The 22,411-nt window shown below is 53.3% G+C and overlaps 3 protein-coding genes across 5 annotated transcripts; 2 read left to right on the forward strand and 1 right to left on the reverse strand.

Moving 5' to 3' along the window:
• The first annotated feature begins 361 nt into the window (after window positions 1-361).
• Lamtor2 (late endosomal/lysosomal adaptor, MAPK and MTOR activator 2) lies at window positions 362-3,153 on the forward strand. Of its 3 annotated transcripts, XM_005080132.4 has the most exons (4): window positions 362-523; window positions 826-988; window positions 2,672-2,761; window positions 2,967-3,153. In XM_005080132.4, the coding sequence occupies exons 1-4, from the start codon at window positions 456-458 to the stop codon at window positions 3,021-3,023; spliced, it is 378 nt and encodes a 125-aa protein (XP_005080189.1). In that variant the 5' UTR covers window positions 362-455; the 3' UTR covers window positions 3,024-3,153. The 3 variants fall into 3 exon arrangements, 2 of the variants coding, with proteins under 2 accessions (XP_005080189.1, XP_005080190.1); XR_005879469.1 differs by lacking the exon at window positions 2,967-3,153 and having other exon boundaries at window positions 826-1,063; XM_005080133.4 differs by lacking the exon at window positions 2,672-2,761.
• Window positions 3,154-5,410: 2,257 nt separating this feature from the next.
• Rab25 (RAB25, member RAS oncogene family) lies at window positions 5,411-12,283 on the forward strand. The gene is made up of 5 exons (XM_040752468.1): window positions 5,411-5,679; window positions 8,674-8,869; window positions 10,470-10,663; window positions 11,392-11,472; window positions 11,991-12,283. The coding sequence occupies exons 1-5, from the start codon at window positions 5,637-5,639 to the stop codon at window positions 12,116-12,118; spliced, it is 642 nt and encodes a 213-aa protein (XP_040608402.1). The 5' UTR covers window positions 5,411-5,636; the 3' UTR covers window positions 12,119-12,283.
• Window positions 12,284-12,916: 633 nt separating this feature from the next.
• Window positions 12,917-22,098, reverse strand: Mex3a (mex-3 RNA binding family member A). Its single transcript, XM_040752467.1, is given in 3 exon segments — window positions 12,917-18,121; window positions 21,077-21,224; window positions 21,226-22,098. Coding segments are annotated over 3 exon segments (1,557 nt in total). The 5' UTR covers window positions 21,532-22,098; the 3' UTR covers window positions 12,917-17,018.
• Between the last annotated feature and the right edge of the window lie 313 nt (window positions 22,099-22,411).

The raw sequence follows: 22,411 nt of genomic DNA on the forward strand, positions 1-22,411 counted from the left end.
GGTGTCAAGACTGCAGTACCTCACAGAATTATGACCATCGTGCAATACTGACTTGAAAAACGGCCATGGATGTGCCTGACAAATACAGATGTTTATTATTATTGAATCGCGGGTTGACTAGCAGACACGAAGGTGCCCTTCTCGTGGAAGGGGTTAAAAGTCCTTCCAACGTCGCCACCGTCCTTGCACTCCCATCTCCTCCTCCCCAGCCTCATGGTCTGACTAGGAAGCTAAACTCTAGTTCCCAGAATTCCTTGAGGGGGTCACGGGAAACTACAATTCCCAGCTCCCCCGCGCGGGGCGGGGATTGGGCCGGGGCCTCAGTGGATAGGCTCGGAGACTACAACTCCCAGGGTGCCTCGTAGGTAGGCGTCTGGGCCACCGGAAGCGGCTGGCGAAGAGCAGCAGGCGGTGGCGGGTTGTCTGGGTGCCGGTCAGGGTTAGGAGACGCAGGCATGCTGCGTCCCAAGGCTTTGACGCAGGTGCTAAGCCAAGCCAACACCGGAGGAGTCCAAAGCACCCTGTGAGTGCACAGCAAGGACCCGAGCGGCGATCGCTGGAGCGGGGCGGCGCGCCGCTGCCTGCAGGAGGGGTAGGGAAGTAGCCCCACGCTGGGAGGAGGCTGGTAGTGTGAGCCGTCGTTTCGGGAACCCTGCGTGAGGGCCCCCCTCGGAAAGGGAAGTCGACGAGTGCTTAGGGCATGTTCCAGGATATATTCAGAGCAGATCGTTGCTTCCTAAAAAGTACCAGTAGCGGGAAATGGAATAGGAACACAGGCGTTTCACTCTTCCTGAGTTTGTCGGTATCCTCCTCCATCCTCGCCAGGCTCCTGAATAACGAAGGATCTTTGCTGGCCTACTCCGGTTATGGCGACACAGATGCCCGGGTCACCGCGGCCATCGCCAGTAACATCTGGGCCGCCTACGACCGGAACGGGAACCAAGCGTTTAATGAAGACAATCTCAAATTTATCCTCATGGACTGCATGGTATGGAGTAAAGTAGGCTGACGTCGAACTTGCAGTGATCATCTTGCCTCTGTCTCCTGAATACTAAGATTGCAGGTGTGCACCACCGCACCTTGCCAAATAAGTAAAACATAGATATTAAAAGGGAAGGAAAAAAAGTGAGAGTAGGGCTCAGATATACGAGAAGGTGACATTTCCTATAAAATTGGAGGAGGATTGGAGAGGGGAAGGGAATCAGTCTTGCAGTGATCTGTTGGGAAAATACTTTTTAACAGTTTGGGACATGGCGGTTTATGCCTCTAGTTCCAGCACTTGAGAGACCGAGGCAGGCAGGTGGATCTCTGCAAATGCTTCTGACAGAACAGCAATTGCAAAGAGCTTGGGTAGAGCGATGCTTGGACAAAGGTCGGTAAGAATGGAGTATCACAGAGTGGGGCAAAGGAGTAGGAGATATGCTAAGGAGGCATGCCTGGTGCCTAGCACCCTGGACAGTGATGGTGTGCAGAACCAGATCAGGTCACCTAAGGGCAAATGCAGCCCTTTACACCCCTGCTAACCACTGCCGACTCCCGCTGGGGGCTGATCTGTGGCTGAAGCTCCAAAGACATTCACAGCAGCCCAGCCATAGTAAGTGTATTTTAAGGAGCAGAGGATGGAGCTCAGTGGTGGAGCTCTTTGGGGTCCTAGATCCATTCCCAGAAACACGATTTTTGTTTTTGAGTCAGAGCCTAATATACACATTGATACACAAACCTAAAACAAGTCTCAGGAAACATCGCTTCTCTTGCTGCAATGTTAAATCTGTCTTTTTTTAAAAAAAAATATTGATCAACCTTCTTAGCTGATCTTCATTTTGAAAAGAGGAGACATGTAAATTGAGTTGTGGGTTTCTGTTAAGTTTTTTTTTTCTTCGATACAAGGTTTCTCTGTGTAGCTTCGGAGCCTGTCCTGGAACTCTGTGGACCAGGCTGGGCTCCAACTCACAGAGATCCGCCTGCTTCTGCCTCCCAAGGGCATGTGCCACCACTGCCCAGCTTTTGTTAAGTTTCTTAGATTTATTTCTGTATGTATGAGGGTTTTTGTTTTTTTGAATAAGTATTATGTATACAGTGTTCTGCCTGCATGTATCCCTGAAGGACAGCAGAGGGCACCAGATCTCATTACAGGTGGTTGTGAGCCACCGTGTGGGTGCTGGGAGTTCACAGGACCTCTGGAAGAGCAGGCAGTGCTCCTAACTAAGTCTTCTGCAAGAGCAACAAACTAATTGGATTATTGTTCCTGGTACCTCACCTGTTGAGACAATTCTTTTTTTTTTTTTTTTTTTTTGATTTTCGAGACAGGGTTTCTCCGCAGCTTTGGAGGCTGTCCTGGAACTAGCTCTTGTAGACCAGGCTGGCCTCGAACTCACAGAGATCCGCCTGCCTCTGCCTCCCAAGTGCTGGGATTAAAGGCGTGCGCCACCAACGCCCGGCTGAGACAATTCTTGGCATTAGAGAAAACCCCAGTCCCAGAGTAACTTGATTAGGAATTGCCTGTGCTGAGGCAGTGTCAGACCCCCATGTATTAAGGGCTGGGCAAAGCTTCCTAGATGAACTTCCTGCTCAGCCAAGCTTGGAAGACAGTATCTCTAGGATCAGGGGAGCCCCGGGGAAGGTAGGAACTAAGGATGCCAAGCAGAGTGCCTCAATGTATCATCCCCACTAGGAGGGCCGCGTGGCCATTACTCGGGTGGCCAACCTTCTGCTATGTATGTATGCCAAGGAGACTGTAGGCTTCGGGATGCTGAAGGCCAAAGTGAGTACATTCCTATGTTACAACCTTCCTGGGCCCAGCCATAGTCCCTCTTCACCGTGCCCACATTACATGTACCCCTTTCTGAGATGGGCTGTGGGTGCGGGCTGGGGGCTGGTTGATGCTCAGTGTGGGGCAGGGAGCCAGTTTGCGATCCCTCTAAGCATAGGCCATGCGTGGACTGACATGTGCTCTCCCCTCCTTGCAGGCCCAAGCCTTGGTGCAATACCTGGAGGAGCCCCTCACCCAAGTAGCAGCATCGTGATAGAGTGATGGAGGCTGGAGTCAGAGAAGGGATGATGGATGGGAGGATCAGGGCCCTGGAAACACCTTACTGGACTGGTTACAGGAAGGTGGGACTTTGGCTTTGTTCCCCTGAATAAATTTCAACTCTTGTCTTGTGTCTGACTGCTTTCTTGGATGGAAGAGCTCAGGCCGTGGGAAGGAGTGGGGTAGATTACTTAAGGGAACCTTATCCTCTACAAAGGTGAGTTCCCTCATCCCTATCACCAAATCTCCCAGCAGTTCTTGGCTGGGCTGCCCAGTGCAGTTGACTTCTCCAGTGCTGGGCCTCAGAATTGATTTTTCTGCGCCTCCTACCCCCAACAGGGTTTCTTTGTGCTGCCTTGGCTTTCCTAGAACTAGCTCTGTAGACCAGGCTGGCCTCATACTCAGAAATCTGCCTGCCTCTGTCTCCTGAATGCTGGGATTAAATTTGTAAGCTACCACATCAGCTTCAAATTTTTAAAAAATGAATATGTACCCGTGTTTGGCCTGGTTTTATGTCTGCACCATGTGCCTGCCTGTAAAAGTCAGAGGAAGGCATCAGCTCTCTCTAGACCCAGACAGTTGTGAGCCACCATGTGGGTGTTGAGAACCAAACCCGGGTCCTCTGCAAGAGCAGCCAGTGCTCTTAACTGCTGAGCCATCCCTCCAGCCCTCAGCAGAATCTTGCCTGCCTATTTGGCAGCACCTTGGAACTGAGCTGGAGGAGCAAAGGCCTATGCTTGTTGGACACACACAATCTCTTTAAGGAGGGGTGCTCTCAACTCCCTTTCCCAAGTTTTCATGAGCCAGACCCTCTCTGCAGCATTTGTTTTGTTTTTAATTTAAAAAAAGTGGGGAAGCCGGGCGTTGGTGGCGCACGCCTTTAGTCCCAGCACTCGGGAGGCAGAGGCAGGCAGATCTCTGTGAGTGGATGCTGGAAATTGAACCTGGGTCCTCTGGAAAAGCAGTCAGTGCTTTTAACTGCTGAGCCATCTCTCCAGCCTGGTAGTAAATATTTTTCCGTGCAGAACTATCTCACTGGTGTAAGTGGAAATTTCTGTCCTGCAAGTTACTTCCCAAATATCAAACACAGAGACTTAATATTACTTGTAAATGCTCGGCCTATAGCTCAAGCTTGTTGCTAGCTAACTCTTACACTTAAATTTACCCATATGTCTTGTGTATGTGTTGCCACGTGACTTGGTCCCTTTTCTCAGTAAGGCATGTCCATCTTGCTCTCAATGCCTCTCCTGGCAACTTCTCTGCCCTTCTTTCTCCCAGCACCCCCCAGGTTACACTTCCTGTCTGGCTACCAGCCAATCAGCATTTTATTTAACAATTTGAGTAGCAAGTCTACAGTACAAGAGGATTATTCCACAGCACACTGGTTCTAAATTTTGTTTTGGTTTTTGAGACAGGGTTGCTCTGTGTAGCCTTGGATGTCCTAGAACTCACTCTGTGGACCAGGCCTCTGCCTCCAGGCTCACCATCCCCCAAGTTTTTTAAATTAGATTCATTGTGTGTGCATTTGGGTCCTGGCACATGTGTAGAGATCAGAGAACAACTTGGAGTAGATTCTTTCTTCCATTATGTGGGTCCTGGGATTTAGCTCAGGTTGCCAGGCTTTGTATCAAGTGCTTTTACTTGCTGGCCCCTGGTTTGGTCTCGGGAGATAGTGTCTCGATATGTGGTTCAGGCTGGTTTTCCGTCCCAGCAATTCCTGGGGGGTTGTAGGGAAAACCCCCCAACTTGGCTCCTCTTTCAAACAAGATGCCTCTCGTGAGGCCCCAAGTCCTGACAAAGAGTTGCAAACCCCATGACCCAGGGTCTTCCTCTTCAGATTCTGCCCGCACAGGCACTGTATCTGGCTCCTGCCGCCCTTCGTTTCTGCCCCCATCTAGGAAGGGAGCAAATCTGTGGAAGGTAAGCAGGAAAGGACCCATCTGGGCAGGCGGAGTCCCAGCTCCACCTGAGTGAGAAATGCTGCCCATCCCTGGCCTGGGGCTGTTAAGGAGCGGCTCGAAGCTGCCTGCTGGTGCGGCTCTGCCTTGCAGAGATGCTGGGCCCAGCTTGCATTTCCTGCCCCTGATGCCTCCAGTGTCTTTAGCCGAAACTTGAGGTGGGAAAGCTGGAGGCCAGTAGGATTCTGCCTTGCCACATGTCTATTTCTCTCAGCCTAGTGGCAGCTCCCCTTCTACAAACCCCAGGAACCCAGCAAGAAGTACTCAGCCTGCAGCCCGCAGCCTCACCCACTGTTAACTCTAGGAGCAGGCTCTCCTATTTGGGGGCGTGTAGGCTGAAAGCAGATACCTAACCTGTTTAACCTGTCTGACGTCATCTTCGCTCCACCCACCTGTGCCCAGGTCCCCAGTCGAGCTGGCTAGCTCTTCCTGTTCCTAGTTTCCGTCCTCTCAGCTCCCACAGAGTAGCCCAACCTGCCAGAGCTGAGCCTCCGGGGCTCTTCCTGGCCTCAGCTCAATCCTCTGTCCCTCACCCCAATGAGGGGGGCAGGTGCAGGTCTCTTAGGAGCTGAGAGCTGAGATCATTTAACCAATAAACAGACTGGGACCTCTGCACCTGCAAGCACCTTCGCTCTGCATGCTGAGCCAAGATGGGGAATGGAAAAGACGAAGATTATAATTTTGTCTTCAAGGGTAAGTTGGGGCTCTGGACAAGGAAAGGGTTTAGAGAGGGTGGGAGGGTCTATTTCCAGAGGAGACAGGGTCTCTTCTTGCTTTTTGATTTACTTGGACCCCACCCCCACCCCCAGGCTCGGCATTCCTGCTAGGAGAGAAAAGGGGCCTAGAGGATAAGCAGGTCTGGTTACAGGGTTAGATGGTCCAGAGTTGTATTCCTTCCTATTGCCAAGTTAGGAGGCTGCCCTGCCCGGTCTCTGATAGACGCTCAAATCCCTGGGAATGTCAGCTAGTGAAGCCCAAGAGATGGAGGTCTGACTCCAGGAAGTACTTGCATTCAGGGCAGAGGGAGAAGAAAGCCAATTTAACAGGAGAAAGTTTGTTTGGGTGGTGGTGGTGCTGCTGGTCGTTAATCCTAGCACTTGGGAGGCAGAGGCAGGTGGGTCTCTGCGAATTCCAGGCCAGCCTGGTCTAGAGTGAGTTCCAGGCCAGCTAGGGCTACACAGAGAAACCCTGTCTTGAAAAAAAAACTGGGTGGGGGGGAGAGGAAGAAAGTCATCTAGTTTTCTAGTCATCTTTCTGAGCAGACACATAGGCAGGAGGGGAAGGAGAGGAGAGGTTGCTGTTGAGCTAGGCAGTTGATACGTAGGGAAGACACTGGGACAATGCAGTGAGTTTGGAGCAGTCTGATGGATTACATGGGACTCCTGGGCTGAAGCCCGTGCAATGGCTTTTTGTACCCATACAGTAGGCCCTGTGTTCACTGGGCTGTCCCTGAAAACGAGCATGTTTCCTTCCTGCTTTTCATCCTCGGCTCCTAGTGTTTGGTCCCTCTGGGTCTCTGGCCCACCTCCTGAAGGCTAGGTGGCCTGGTGGCACTCTCCTTCCCTTTGTGCCACACCCCACAGCCCAACCTCAGCCCCACCCTGGCCCAAGCTGGGGAGCCTGTACGGGCGTTTTCCCAAGGAAGCTGGTAGGGATGTGGCTGTGGTATAGCGACTCCCATTATTGAGTCCCTTGTAGATGCCATTCTCACAGAACCATCTTCACATCCCTGGTGTAGTCTATCATTTTGAGGGGTCCCATGACCTCTCTGCCACATGCCAGTTAGCACAGATGGGGTCCCGGAACTACTATGGAGAAGTGTGGGATAGCCTATGCTGACTATAGGCTACCACGTATAAAGATAAGCAGGAGGAAACAGGATTGGGTAGAGGGTAGTCATCTGCCATGAGAGCTCAGAGGTAGTTGGAGTACAGGGAGCTCTGGGGTAGCCTCAGAACAGCAACCTTGGGTACCACGCTGTCGAGGAGAGGCGTGACACCCCATGTCCACAAGGCTCCTCTCACTCATGCAGGCACACTGAACTGTCACTGCCACTGCCTTCACCCCTTGCAATGAGGGGTTGGGGCAGGCAAATCCTTCCGGAAGGTAGAGGTGGGCAGTGTATGTATGCTTAGTACAGTGTAACAGGCCTGCTAGGGGGTGCCTTCCTTGTCTATAAAGGCGGGAATAGTGAAGGCATTCGCCTCTGGGCGTGGCGAGGCTACATAAAGTTTTTGGATGGTGGCTTATGTGAAGGAAGTCTCTATAAATGTCAGCCACTGGCATCTCCATTTTACAGAGGAGGAAATTAAGGTGTAGAGAGTTAAGTGGTTTGCCAAAAAGAGGTTACAAAGGGGGGCTGGAGAGGTGTCTCAGCAATAAGAGCACTCTTGTTCCCAGCACTCAGATGGTGGTTCATAACCATCCATAACTCCAGTTCCAGAAGATCTGACGCTCTACCAGACATGCATATATACAAGTAAAACACACACAGACATCCATATAAGCAAAATGCTCATACACATAAAATAAATAAATCTTAACATAAAACAATCTAGCCGGGCGGTGGTGGCGCACGCCTTTAATCACAGCACTTGGGAGGCAGAGGCAGGCGGATCTCTGTGAGTTCGAGGCCAGGCTGGACAGACAGCCCCCAAAACAATACAGAGAAACCCTGTCTCGTAAAACCAAACCAAAACAAAAAAAACAAAACAAAAAAAAAACATAAAACAATCTAAAAAGGACACAAGGCCAGTGGGACAGATGCCTGCCTAACTCGACAAGCCTTGCCCTGGGTCTGAGGACGGGGCTGGGGATGGAAGGACGGATGCGGATGCTTCTAACAAAGGAGAGGCAGTGAGGCAGGTGCACACACACACAGGTGTTCTCCTACCCCTTCCTCTCACCCACAGCAGTGTCTCCTGCATGCTGCGTCCCTGTCTCCCATGTAAACACACACACACCCAAGTCCCTCTTCCTCACGCTTCCAGCTCAGACAGACATCAGCAACTGGGGCTGGAGAGATGGTTCAGAGGTTAAGAGCACTGGCTGTTCTTCCAGAAGTCCCAAGTTCAACTCCCAGCCACCACATGGTAGCTCACAACCACCTATAGTGAGATCTGGTGCCCTCTGCTGGCAGGCAGGTAAACTTGCAGGCAGAACTATATATACATATCTTTAAAAAAAAAAAAAAAGACATCATCAACTTTCCCATGCCCCTAGCCCAGAAATGTGCACCCCACACCTCCCATGCCATTGTCTTTCACACACCTTATCTCTGTAACATATGTCCTGGTGAACAGCCCACAGCTGTTACTGTGTTACCAGCAACATGGACAGACTGTTGCCTCAACAGCCCTGCCTTGAACACTCCTGGCCCTTCTGTCCCCACCCTGGACAGATGTCCAATGCAGTGTGGCCAACCGCAGTCGCTGCCAGGAGACTTCCTTCTTTTCTGTGGGACACTCTGTAGCTCAGGTAGGCTCAGAGCTGCTCTGTCCTGGCTCATGGGACAGACTCTCTAGCTCAGGTAGGCTCAGAGCTGCTCTGTCCTGGCTCATGGGACAGACTCTGTAGCTCAGGTAGGCTCAGAGCTGCTCTGTCCTGGCTCATGGGACAGACTCTCTAGCTCAGGTAGGCTCAGAGCTGCTCTGTCCTGACTCAGCTCTCCTCTCTCCACTCCCTCAGTGGTGCTGATCGGCGAGTCAGGCGTGGGCAAGACCAATCTGCTGTCCCGGTTCACGCGCAATGAGTTCAGCCACGACAGCCGCACCACCATCGGGGTTGAGTTCTCCACCCGCACCGTAATGCTGGGCACCGCTGCTGTCAAGGCTCAGATTTGGGACACAGCCGGCCTGGAGCGATACAGAGCCATCACCTCTGCGTGAGCCCAGGCCCGGGGGGGCGGTGTGAGGACCCGGGACCCCAGCGCTCTCCCTTGGACCAGAGATGTGGGAGGATGGGAGGCAGGAGATTCTGTTGTGTGTTTCCTGGGACAGGAATCATGAGAAGACAGTTCTGTGTAGGATGTAATGATTGCTAACACAAGTCATGGCCCCACTTACTAGATACAAAGTACTTTATACCTGGCATTTTGTGGAGCTCTTAAAGTATGACAGAAAGAAGTGAGGTGCTATAATCTAATCCATCCTTGTTCAGATAGGTGCGTGGAGCGAGAGCGCCCCCTGACTTCAACGCAGTGCTCTACTCTTGGCAACATGTCTAATCACAAGTGCCAAAATCTAGCTGGACTTCAGAGTACATTTTGTAGCCCTGGCTAGCCTGAGCTCACATGCAGACCTGGAACTCACTGTGTAGTTCTGGCAGTCTGGAACTTGCTATGTATACCAGACTGGCCTGGAACTCACAGAGATCTGCTGCCTCTGTCTCCTGAGTGCTGGGATTAAGGGAATGTTCCAACATTTCGGGTCACTATTTTTTAAAATTAGATTGGTTGGTTGATTGGTTGATTGATTGATGGATGCATGGATGGATAGATGTATGGACTGTATTCAGAATTGAATTTATGGCTTCCCATGCAATAGGCATATCCCTAGCTTGGAATATGTAGTTTATAAAGCCTCAGAAAGTTAGTTCTTCTGGCACTATATATTCAGGGTCTCGTGGTCAGTTTCTGAAATGTGGTCAATCTATCATGTATGGTGAAAGACAGAACCACAAGACAGAGACCGGTGGCAGGAAGGCAGGGTTTATTGTTATGTACACTAAAGGGCCACAGCCACCCACCATCTTAGCTACCTGACCTCTTATAAGACTTGGTTGACTTGTTAATAAACTAGGAACAAACCACGAATGGTGGTTCACACCTGTAATACCAGCTGAAGCAGGAGGATTGCCTTGAGTTTGAAGTCAGCCTGAGCTATGTATTGAGTTCTTGCTCAAAAGAAAACAAGGGGCCGGGCATTGGTGGTGCACGCCTTTAATCCCAGCACTCGGGAGGCAGAGGCAGGCGGATCTCTGTGAGTTCGAGGCCAGCCTGGTCTACAGAGCGAGTTCCAGGACAGCCTCCAAAGCCACAGAGAAACCCTGTCTCGAAAAACCAAAAAAAAAAAAAAAAAAAAAAAAAAAAAAGTGAAAGATCCAGGACTGCAGAGATGGTTCAGAGGTCCTGAGTTCAATTCCCAGCAACCACTTGGAGGTTCACTATCTATAGTGGGACCTGATGCCCTCTTCTGGTGTGCAGGCAGAATGCCGCATACATTAACTAAATTAATTAATGATTTTTTAAGTGGAAGATTCAGAGGCATGCCTGCATGTGGGCATTGGTGGTGAAGGGAGGTGAAGTTGTAAACTCTGAGACCAGCATCCCTGCAGCACAAGGGTCCTTTGAGTGTTCTGCAGGGGCTGGGATCCTTCCTGGTTGCCGGCACAATGTCAGGCATTTAGTTTGGTGACTATGCTCTGGGGCTGAGCCTGGCATCCCTGTCTAGTCCTGGTCCATCCCTCCTCTCACGCCCACACAGGTACTACCGCGGAGCAGTAGGGGCACTCCTGGTATTCGACCTGACAAAGCATCAGACCTATGCTGTTGTGGAGCGCTGGCTAAAGGAGCTCTATGACCACGCTGAAGCCACTATTGTTGTCATGCTCGTGGGGAACAAAAGTGACCTCAGTCAGGCCCGGGAGGTGCCTACGGAGGAGGCCTGCATGTTTGCTGGTGAGAGCCTGTTCCCACTCAGTCTGACTTCGAGATTGCTCACACACTTAGGGCCCTGAGTGGTCCTCATGTGGTTCACCGCTTCCAGCCCCTTTGGGAACCCATATGCCTCTGCCTACTCCCTGCCATGAGACTGCCTTCATTAGCAGTTGTTCAGAGCTGATTTTAAGACAGCCCCCATCCGGAAATACTCAGAGCCCCTTGTGGGTTCCTGGTGGCCACCTCCAGTCACTCCCTCCCCAGCTTTCTGGGTTCAGCAGTTCAATGTGGGGGACTAGAGCACAGCCTCCTCTTGGTCAGTGACTAGATGTAGGTCTGGGCTATGTATTGAGTTCTTGCATGTCCCTTCTTCGTTCTCTCTGCATTTCTAGGTTTGACTTTCCCAAGTGAACCTACCTGCCTTATAGATTGTATAAAGGATTAAATGAGCTACTATCTACCAAGGGTTTTGCATATATAAAAAAAGACATGGGAGCCGGGCGTTGGTGGCGCACGCCTTTAATCCCAGCACTCGGGAGGCAGAGGCAGGCGGATCTCTGTGAGTTCGAGACCAGCCTGGTCTACAGAGCGAGTTCCAGGACAGCCTCCAAAGCCACAGAGAAACCCTGTCTCGAAAAACAAAAAAAACAAAAAAACAAAAAACAAAAAAAAAAAACATGGGAAACATTAAATAAGTGTTATTATTGTTGCCATTGACCCACAACTAATAAGCACTTCTTTCCTGGCAGAAAACAATGGTCTGTTGTTCCTGGAGACCTCCGCTCTGGACTCCACCAATGTTGAGCTAGCCTTCCAGACTGTCCTCAAAGGTGAGAGCCTGCCCACACTGGGCACTCCATTTCAGGTGGGATACCCTGTCCTAGCTCTCACCCACCATAGGCTCCAGCCTCCTCAGAGACACTGGTCCCACCACTCCTCCTAGAGCTTACAGAAGCAACCAGAAAGCCTCATTTTTTTTAGGGGGCTGAATCTGGGTTCAGTCTTCCCAGGAAGGTAGACAAAACCCAGGTGTCAAAACTATTTCCTCCCGGCTGGGCGTTGGTGGCACACGCTTTTAATCCCAGCAGAGGCAGAGGTAGAGGTAGGCGGGTCTCTGTGAGTTCGAGGCCAGCCTGGTCTACAGAGTGAGTTTCAGGACAGGCTCCAAAACAATAGAGAGAAATCCTGTCTCTAAAAAACAAACAAACAAACAACCCCCAAAAAAAAACACAAAAAACTATTTCCTTCCAGCAAAAACTCTTTCCAGGGTGGCCATCTGTGCTCAGAAATGCCATGGTTCAGGGGTGGGACATTAAACTTCTGCCTGATTACTGCTCTTTGTCCTTAGAGATCTTTGCAAAGGTGTCCAAGCAAAGGCAGAATAGCACCCTGGCCAACGCCATCACCCTGGGCAGTGCTGAAGCTGGACAGGACTCTGGCCCTGGGGAGAAAAGGGCTTGCTGCATCAACCTCTGACGTCAGCCACGGTCAACCCTGTGCCCGTCTTCAGCCTTCGGCTGTCCCCCCTACCCTTGGGTCCCTGTTCACAAGCACCCAGGGGCACCACGCCCTACCACGTCTCTGTCATCTGCCACACCCCTCACAGGCTAGAGCCCTCAAATAAAGCTGTTTTGTATCATGCTTTGGCCTTCCTGCTGCCTTCCGTCTGTTCCTTGTCGGATTGTCTGTGCTGCCCTTCCAACTTTGACTCCTCCTGAGTCTGATTCCTTTCTCCATTCCTTTCTGTTATCCCCATCAGACTCACTGCCCCTCGGGGCCTGCTTTTGGAGTTCTGTGGTCTGGGGACAGTGCCAAGGGGGCAGGAATCGCTTACCCTTCCCTCTGCCAGCCCCTAGGGCAGGTGGGGGATGGAAGATTGTGTGGAGGGGAGGGCTATTTGGAAAGCAAAACAAAAGAAACCATCCTCCAGCACCATCTGGTACCCAAAGCTCTGGTGCCAAGAGCTGAGGTCACTCTAATGCCAGGGGCAAGAGGTGGCTGGGGACGATTCGGGAAGCAGGGCCAGCCTAGTACATGTACTCAGGAAGGATTCCTAAGACTCCATCTAGTACTTTCCTTATCCCTCAACAGGGAAGAACTGTGGTTGGTAGAGTAGGGAGAGGATTTTGTTTCTCAACTTTTCCAGGGAGCCAAGAAAAGGCCATCAGGGATGGCAGGGAACCCTGGAGACACCCACTTTCCAACCAGAGTACTACCACCCCCATTGCAATTGCTACCCCAAGATGCAACTGTCAAACAGTGAAAGACAGAGTCTTAAGTAATAATACTTTTAATAAAATTAACTTCTCAATAGCACATTTAATACATTAACCCTCCCCCTTCTTGGTTTCTCTGCATTGTGTGCAACATCACTTTGACTTGATTATTCATGGGTCTATTTATTTCCCACCTTTATTTTGCATTTGAAAAATCTTCCTTGGTGATTTGTACGAGTCACTAGATGCCTCAAATGAAGTCTGACCACGATCCTACTCTACTTTCTACAGTGGAGAGACCATCTTCCCTGCCCCGCCCCAGGGCTGTCTCCACCCGCCCACTCGGCCCCTCAAACAGTCACCCTCAGACAGGCAAGGGGAAATTCTCCCTTTTCCGGATGCTACCATCTCAAACTATTGAGGGTCCTAGGGCAAAATAGGGCAGGGGACCTCTAGTCTCTAGATGGGGTGAGAAGAGCAAATTGGGGAGGGGATGTTTGGGCTCTAGGGTCAAGAAGTGGCATGTCAATCACTGCTGGACTGTGTAAGCTATAGCCAAGAGGCCTCTCCCCATCCTTGGATTGCCAGTGAGGGCTGATGCAAGGCAAGTGCTTAAAAATGCCCATTTCTCACATGCAAAAGCCAGGCTTCCAGCTGTCTTCAGGGAAAGTGATGTGGCCAAGTGGGTGATCCCTATATGAACAGACAGAGGGGACTGGGACACAAGGGCTGCAATGGGGTCACCAAAGCTCCCTGCACACTTTTACCTCTGTACTTGGTGGGGTAGGTTCTCCCAGGCCAATATTTGCACTCTACTTCCTGAGTAGAAGTATTTCTTGGGATGCAACTTCCTCTGGGACTCCACAAAGCCAAATGATGGTTCACGCCTTGTAGTCCCAGCAGTTGGAGGCAGCAAGAAGATGGCTGCTTGTTTAAGGCCAGACTGAGCTAGAGACCCTGTGTCAAAAAATAAAAACAAAAACCCACTACACATGCGAAGGAGAGCAGCACTGGATCGAATTGCCGCTCTCCCTGCAACATGGGCACTGGACAATTCGAGCTGACGAGCACTGGCATGTTCACTGTTGAACCAACCTGTAGCAAGAGGGACTGAGGTGACTTCAAGGACTTCCTCTGTGGCCTGGGAGAAGCTGCCTTGGGTGGGGGTTGGGCATCAGGAGTAGGGGCTTCCCAGCAGATGGCCAGGCTCTGGGCCCAGTCCCACCCGGCTTAAGATGACCAGTGTGGACCCTGGCAAAGACCCTGGGACAGAGCCCCTTGTGTGCTGGTCTCACACTTAGAACCTAAGGATTCTCAGAATCGACCCCAGCAGACTGGAAGCTCCCAATCGTAGCTGGCAGACTGCTCTGGCCCTGTCGACGGGGCAGGGCAGCTCAGAGACTGGCCTCTATTCCCTTCCCATACTTTTATACATTCTACCGGGCTCAGGGGCCCACAATGCTACTAAACTTTAAGCTATCTGAGTATCATCTACTAAGTAACTAGTAATTCTTTCTTTCTTTCTCTAGGATTATATGAAATAAATTTGAATTATTTTGTAGTATTCTCTTCTTTTAAACCCCTCGGTTTTTCCTTTTTCTTTCTCTTCTCATTTTTTTTTCTTTTTGGTTAAAAAAATCTATTTCTCTTAAATCTCACACCTCTGAGGGTTTCCATAGGCCTGCTAGGCCTCAGTTCTGGCTTTCCCTCCTTACTTGCCCCTGGCACAGGGTAGGGGAAGGAGGGGACACCCCAGGACCCTCAGTCCTTAGTCCCAAAGCTTCTTCCTTTCTGGTTAATCCCTTTCTTTGTTTGGCTCTGCCGGCTCCCCTGAGGGGGAAGGGGAGGGGAGCCCAGGGAATGAAATCCAATCTACTGGTAGGGGCCCCAGAAGAGACCAACTCCCCCATCCCCTCTCCATTCATCCATCCCAGGATGCTCCCCCAAGAAAAGCAAATGACATTTCTCCCCAAAAAAAAGTGGGGGGGAAAAAGAACATAAACCCGAACATATATTAAAAACTTTTTTAAGATTTAACTCTGAATACAAATGTACTTTTTCTTCTCTCCCTACATATATTCTAAACCTTCTAAAGTTTTTTTTAAGGATCACTTTATCATAAAATAAAATATCCTTTTCATATAATAAATTACCTAATAAAAAGTCTTTTTTTCATATTAGCCCAGGTTCTTTGCTACATTTATACGGTAATAAATGCCTTTATTAAAATAGAATATTAAATTATAAAGAACTGCTTTTTTTTCTTTTTTGCTATTTTGTTTCCTCTCCTCTGTTGCTCACCCATCTCACGCCCTTGTCGCTGTCTCTTCTGTCGCTCACTTTTGCGTTTCTAGGAAAGGCTCACTCAGCAAGGGTGGGATTGAATCTGCGGAGCCCCTAGTGTAACAGTCTTTTGCCTTTGTGGGTAAGGAGTGGAGAGGGGGAGGGGATCGACAGACAGACACCCCTTCTTCCCACCCCCTCCCGTCCCCTGCCCCTGGGCAACCCAGGGTGCCCACTGATTTGGTTTCTATTGTACAGACATCTCAAGATGGCTCACATTGGTGGAAAGGAGGGAAGCTGCCACAGGCCAGTTTTCTGGGCTGTGACCTCCTTCGTCTCCTCTCCCAGGCTGGTGGTCGGGAGGGGAAGGCTGAGGAGAGACAAGTTAATTCACAACAGGCCAAGGAGAGAGGGGTCTTCCTCTGTGCCCTGTCCCACATCCTGTCTCCATCCAGGAAGAATGGGACTTCTGAGCTAGAGGAGCTCAAAGTAGTCCCACCCGACTATATACAAACAAGCATCTTCTGGGCCTCCCCATCCCCATCCTCTCTTGGCCCGGCCAGCGGAACCAAGAGGGTAGGAGGCTGCCGACAGACAGGAGTGAGCAATGGAAGCAGCAAAGGGGCCTATCACAACGCCTGATTCTCGTAATGGGCACTGCTGCACTTCAATCCTGCTTCCCCCTCACCAAAGATCTGGCCTCTCATCAGCCGGTGAGTAAGACAGAGACTTCATGATTTGTAGCTAATAAGGAATCAATAATTGTTCAGCTAGGTTGCAGAGAGGTCAGGGGGTAGGCCACTGCAGGTGAGGGGGAGGGGAGCCCTTCCAGCCACATCTCTCCTGTCCCAGGACCTTTCCTATTTTCCCTTCCCTTGGCTAGAAGACCCAGAAGAAATGCTCCCTAGGTGTAACGCCCATAGATGACAAAGGTGGGGCTTCAACCTTTTAAATACCCCACTATTAGCTTCCATCATGTGCCCCGCTGTTGCTGTCCCCTCTCGAACTGTCACCGGGTCTACGGCTGCACTCCATCAAGAATTAGAGCTGCTTCTTTGGAGGAGTAGGGGGTAGGGCTGTCCAGTACATGAAGAGGAGCCAGGGGCAATATCAACACGTTCTCCAGACTTCTCCCCAGGAGGATGGTATCCCCAAAGCTGGGCTAGAAGGTGCAGAAGGGGGAGGAATAAAGATGAGAGGGGCGGGGGACTGGGGAAATACAGGAAGAAGCTGGGGAAAAAAAAAACAAGCAAAAAGCTGGAGGGGAAAGAGAAGCCCTCTTTCTGGATCTCTCTAGCCCAGCTTTGTAAAACACGTGAGCCCTTTACTGATTGACATCTCCCCCACCCCAGGACATCTGCCTAGATCTTCGGTAGGCCCCCACCTTCCTATACTGTTGGGAACGCAGGGTATGAGTGGGGAGGGGGTAAAGAGTCTTGTTAGGAGGTGGGAGGTCAGGACCAGAGGGGCTGGGAGCCACTAAGAGCACCTCTAGTTACAGACGGCGGTTTCCACTCCTGTGTTCTCTCCCCCTCCTGGGGAAGGAGCAAGGTGACGCAGGATGGGAGAAGGGAAACACCAGGACATCCTGGTGGTGGCTTTAGGCTAAACAAAAGCTCTTAGCTGCTTCCAGATTTAAGGGTGTGTTGAGGTATCAGAGTTGTAACTCTAGTAAAACTTATGGTCTGGTCCCCTCCCAAAGGGTAACCAGAGGTTCTGAAAGTGGCTTCCCCCACAGCCACGCGTGCCTCCCTTCCCCACCCCAGCGAGTGAATATTTCTAAGCACCTTGCCCTGTAGTCACTGATTTTCCAAAAGGCCCTAAAGGTCCAGGGTGGCACCCTGGACAGCGGGCCCAGGAGACCAGGGACAAGATGCTTAGGAAAATATTCGGATGGCTTGTGTGGCGGTGATGTGGCAGACAGGACACTCTGGGTCCGTCCTCTCGCAGATGCGTACTGCACACTCCATGCAGAAAAGGTTGTGTCCACAGGGGACCAGGGCTGCGGTCACTTCGCTCTCAAAGCACACCATGCAGTCCCGCCCGCTGCCTGGGCTCCGCAGCCCTCCCGCCCCCAGTTTAGAGAAGCCCTGCAGTGGCTCTCCAGGTGACCGCCGAGGGAGCCCGGCCAGCTGCTCCTGCCCGGTTGAGGTGGCTGGAGAGCGGTGTGCCCCTGGCGGCCCTGCGCGAGCCTTGGCTGTAGATGAGGAAGAGGCAGAAAACAGCACCGAGGTGGGCGTGGTGTTCTCCTGGCCCGCCCACAGCGGGGGGCTTGTCTCCGCCACGCCGTAGTACACGTCCTGCTTGCCCACGCCGTAGCCCGGAAACAAATACCCGCCGTAGCCGAAGTCCCCGCCCTGCTCGCCTAGGCGCGGGGCCTCGAAGGCCGAGTCCACGCCGCACTCGCCGATGCAGCCCAGGCTGTTCTGCCGGAAGGTGGAGAGCGGTTTGCAGCCCGGAGCATGCACCCGCCAGGCATCTGAGTAGCGACTGTCCAGCGCAGCGTCGGGGCTGCCAGCCAGGAAGTCGCCGTCGCTGTTATATTCGAGGATCTTGCCGGTGCGCACTGCGATGTGCGTCTCGATCTCTTCCCGCGCACGCTCCACGTTGCCCGGGGCGCCAGTGATCTCAAACACCGGGTCGCGGTCCCGGCTGGGGGTGATGATGTATGTGTTGGTCTGCTGCTGGATGCGTTTGATGGTCGCTCCCTTGGGGCCCACCACCAGTCCCACCACGCGGTAGGGCACTCGCACACGGATGGTCACCTGGCCCGGCAGAGCAGGGGCCACACCAAAGGCAGCACCAGACTTGTTGCGTGAGGCTCTTATCATGGAGAAGTGCTCAGCTGCTGAGATGATTTCCCGCCGGGCTGTGGCGACATCTTCCCGCCTCCCGGTCACCATGAACACCGGCTCCTCACCTCGCACAGGTGTCTTGATGTAGGTGTTAGTCTTGGCTCTCAGAGCCTTAATCTTGCAGCCTGAACAGGGTGGGAAAGAAATCCACAGGACAAGGAGGTTTGTACTGGGATCTCCAGAATCCCAGCTTCCCAGGAACCCTTCAGTTGGTCCAGCGACACCCTCATAACCACACAGACAGCCCACCCCACGTGTCCAATGGAGTGATCATGCACTAGTCTCTCTTGTGTACACTTGGGGCCTTCCAAATACACTCCTCCAACGCCACCTCCTGCAGAACCTTTCAGAAAGCGGCAAACTATTCCCTAAGCACCCACCCTTCCGTTCCCTGTATCTCACCAACCCCTTGGCCACCGCTCCTAATCTTTGCTCAGAACTCCATGCACTCATTAACCCAGTCTACTCGTGTGACCTCCATTCATTAAAAGTGTCTGTGCTCTAGCTCACCCAGGGACACTGACCACCTGACCTCCCCAGCCTTCTGCCCCACAATCTCTCTGTGATTCTCCACACCATAAAGTTTGCAGCACCTGACTCAGTGCAGGACTTAGGAGAGGATGGGGGTGGGGGTGGAGGAATTTCAAGGGAGAGAAAAGTAGACGCCAGCCAGTGTCACAGAGACCTGTACTCTGCCCTGAGAACAGGGCTGAGATGCACTGGAGGCTGAGAAGAGAATTGGGCATGTCTTGGCTTTGAAGGAGTATCGAGTTAGCTGGGAGGCTGGGGAGAGAGACAAAGAGAAGGAGGGGAGGGTAGGAAGGCTGGCTACCTGTTGGCTGGGTGGACCTGCCTGCTTCACACAGCCTCAGACCTTTCATCCAAGCAGTGTGGTGCGGCGAGCAGAACGCCCCTTCACATGTCCGCGGGTCCTTCCTGTCTCAGTCTTCCCCAGCACAGACTATACTTTCATACACACCCAGGCCTTTGCCCCATTCTCACAAACTCCCTGGGATCCCCAGGCACACCATCTCCCCAGCACACGTCAAACCAAGGCCAAGTGTGCATTCTTCTCGACTGCAGGCTTCTGCCTGAGCTGGTTTTTCCTTTCTCCCCCAAACAGTGTCTTTCCTAACCATAATGCATTGAAGGGACACGGTGGGCTAGAGACATGTCTTTAAAGTACATTAGGAAGGCGAATCTGACGTCCTCCCCTTCTTTTCAGACCTGTTAGCAGTTAAGAAGTCCTACTTGTTGTCAACCCTACATCCTTGCTGCTTTAATGGCAGTAGATGAAGGCTCAACTTGTGAGGCTTGGAGGATCAAAGCGCAGTATGTTCTGCCACCTCAATTTACATGCCATCTGATGGGCACCTAGGCCCTGGCACTAGTTTTGGATCCAAAAACTTCAGTGGGAGCTAGGTGTCTTTGAGGGTTGGGGAGTTTGGGAGGACAAGCCCTGCTATAAGACTAAGTAGACAACCCAGAGGCCGGGCCGCATAGAAACCACACCTCATCCTCTTGGTTTCTGCAGCCCTGGAGCATCTCTAGAAGGGGAGGCCAGAGTCAGATAAACACTCGGGCTGAAGCAACGGGGGGAAGGTCAGACAAGAGAGGAGTTCCATGTACTTGCAGAATGGGGAAGGGAGGACACATGTTTTCCGAATAGGAGAATCCTACTTTTATGATGGATCGACACACTTGCTAAAGAGGCAGAAGAGTAAAGGGCCCCATTAAATTCTGGTGCCTTCCAAGACCTCACCCAAGTAGAGATATTAACATCCACACCCAATCCCAGGTTCTGGATCCCCAGTGTCCCTGACAAGGAAGGGAAATCCAACTTTCTAAGCCAGACACCCCAAGAGATTGAGAGAGGGGTCGCTGCGCAGGGGAGTGGCAAGCTCCCCTCCTCCCCTCAGCTCTCTATTCCAAACCCTCCAGCCCCAACCCTAGGGTGGATGAGTGGGATATGCAATAGGGGCCCCAGCCTGCCTCCACTCCACCGCCAGGAACCGGCCTCCTCCTCTACTCCCGCGGAATGCAGCCCCTCCATTGTTCCCCACTGTGGGACAGCTCCTCCCCCACTCCACCTCTCAGCCCAGCCCCTCTGCAAAATCCAAATCCCGCCCCCCCCAAGCCGGGAGGGGAAGGGTCCCCAAGATCCAGGCTGCTCAATTTGGGTACTTACCAACACTCCCACCCATCCAGGGATGCTGGGCTGAGGAGGGTGTGGTAACATACTCCATTGGCTTAATCCAACACCCCTCCCAGCACACCCAGACGCGCACCCACCACCAAAATTTTCAAGTGGAGGTTTCTCTGCTTCTTCACCGACATGCCCCTCCTGCCCTGTCCCACGCGTTCACTCAGAGACTCCTCTTCAGACCCCTGGCTCCAGGCCGTGGCCAGCCCAGAACAAAAGCAAGACGGAGAAGGAGAGGCCCACGCCAAGGCTGGTACCTCCTCAGAGACACCCTCCCCAAACACAAGGGCCCACACAAGTGCCTGCAGGCGACCACAGGACCCCTCTCAGCCAAGGGCTCCCTCATCACCTCTCCCTTGACCGGGACCCTCCCCTGGGCCACACCCCCTTTCATTCCTACACTCAGCCCAACAAAGAGACAGATCTCCAGTCCGGCTTCATAGACCGAGTCTCCCTCAGAGTCCCCAACTCCAAGCGCAGAAGGTCCCAGGAGTGCCCCCTCCCCAGCCTACAAGCAGATACCAGAGTAGGCACTTCTAAGTAACTGCACATTCCGTCAGTCCTTCCAGCCCGGAGCCGACACCCCCTCCGCACAGACCCCGGGATTGGGAGGCAGCTCCCCCTCCCCTTTCCTCTCCCAGTTCCAGGATATTTCTTTGTCTACGGGCGGAGCCCCAGGGGAGGAAGGGTCCCGAGAGCCGTCCCGACTCGGGGTAACAGGGAACTTTGTGGCACTTGGAATCTGGGCAGGGGGCGGGGCCCCCTTTGTCGGGAAGGGACACAGCCAGAGGCGGGCAGAGAGGGAAGCGATGAACTTTCAGCGCCGGGGACGGCAAGCCCCCACTCCAACCCTCGCGGTGTCCGGACGGCCGCTTACCTTGCCTGCCCACGATCTCGGCCACGTGCTCGGAGGTGGGCACGGGAACGCACTCCGTGGTGTTGCTGCTGCCCTTCAGGCGCAGCTCGGCCTCTTTGTAGAGCGCGCAGAGCTTGGCGTCGTTCGCCCCTTTGGGGGCGGTGGGGGGGCTGGGGCGTCTGCGCCGCGGGGGCCGCGCTCGGGGCGGCCGGGGCCGCCGCGGGCGGCGGCGGCGGGGCCGGCTGCGGGGGGGCGGCCGGCTGCGCGGGGGCGCCGCCCCCCCCACCTCCCCCGTCTTCGCCCGCCGTGGGGGCGGGGGGCTCCCCCAAACCCAGGAGGCAGAGTTGATCGAGAGCCAGCTGAAGGGCGCGCTCGTCTTCCAGCAGCCCTCGGTCCTTAGCGCTTCCCCCGAAACATCCTAGTTCTCCAAAGCCCCCATTTCTTTCCATTATTCCAGATACCACTAGACTAGGCATGGCGAAACAAAAGCTGGGGGAGAGAGAGAGGGAGAGAGAGGTGGTGGAAGGGAGAAGAGGAGAGAGGAGGGGAGGGGAGAGGAGAGGAGGGGGTGTGTGGGGAGGGGGAACAAAGAGCTGGGGAGGGGGGAAGAAAGCGAGATAGAAAGATAGACCCACCCCTAAGCCCCCCTCCCCAAGCACCCTGTAACCTGACTCCCCTCGCCCCAGCCCCCGGGTGGGGGTGGGGGGAAAAGAAGCAAAACCAAGAAAGCAGATCTCCTCTCGCTCCGGGGTGACGGGGTGGGGTGGGGGGCTGCGGGCCCTGGCCCCCACCCCTCCGCCTCGGACCCGGAGTCTCTACCCTCCGCCGAGCAGACGCCCCCTTAGGCTCCCGCACCGAGCCCCAGTCCCGGAGCGTCGCTCAGTGGCCCCCAATAGAGCCCAGCCCCTTCCAGCGCTCAAACTCTTTTGTTTTAAATGAACTGGATGGAGCAGCATGGAACTGACGGGAGGGGGGGCGCGCCGGGGGCGCCCGGGGCATGCCGGGAGTTGTAGTTTCCCGCCCTCGGGCGCGGGGACGAATTCGGGCAAGAAGGGGATGCGCCCCTCGGGCTCTGCCTACCGCTCGCGAGCAAAGCCTCGGGTGGGCTGGGAGTCGTGGTCCGGGAATCTTTCAGGAACGGGCGGTATGCGGGAAGGGAGCTGGCGTGGAAAGACGTCGCTCCCCGGCCCCGCGGGTCCCGGGCCTTTTTCTTATGGTAATGAGGGCCGGGGCGGAGCGGCCGCGTGGCTGCGGTGTCCTCCCTCCTCCCCGCGCGCGATCGCGGAGTCCTCAGGCTCAGGCCTCCGGGAGAGCGCTCGCGGAGCAGACAAAGCCCGCGGCGGCTACGGTGGGAGG

Source organism: Mesocricetus auratus, unplaced genomic scaffold, assembly GCF_017639785.1.
Source record: "Mesocricetus auratus isolate SY011 unplaced genomic scaffold, BCM_Maur_2.0 Super-Scaffold_100009, whole genome shotgun sequence".
NCBI classification, from domain to species: Eukaryota; Metazoa; Chordata; class Mammalia; order Rodentia; family Cricetidae; genus Mesocricetus; species Mesocricetus auratus.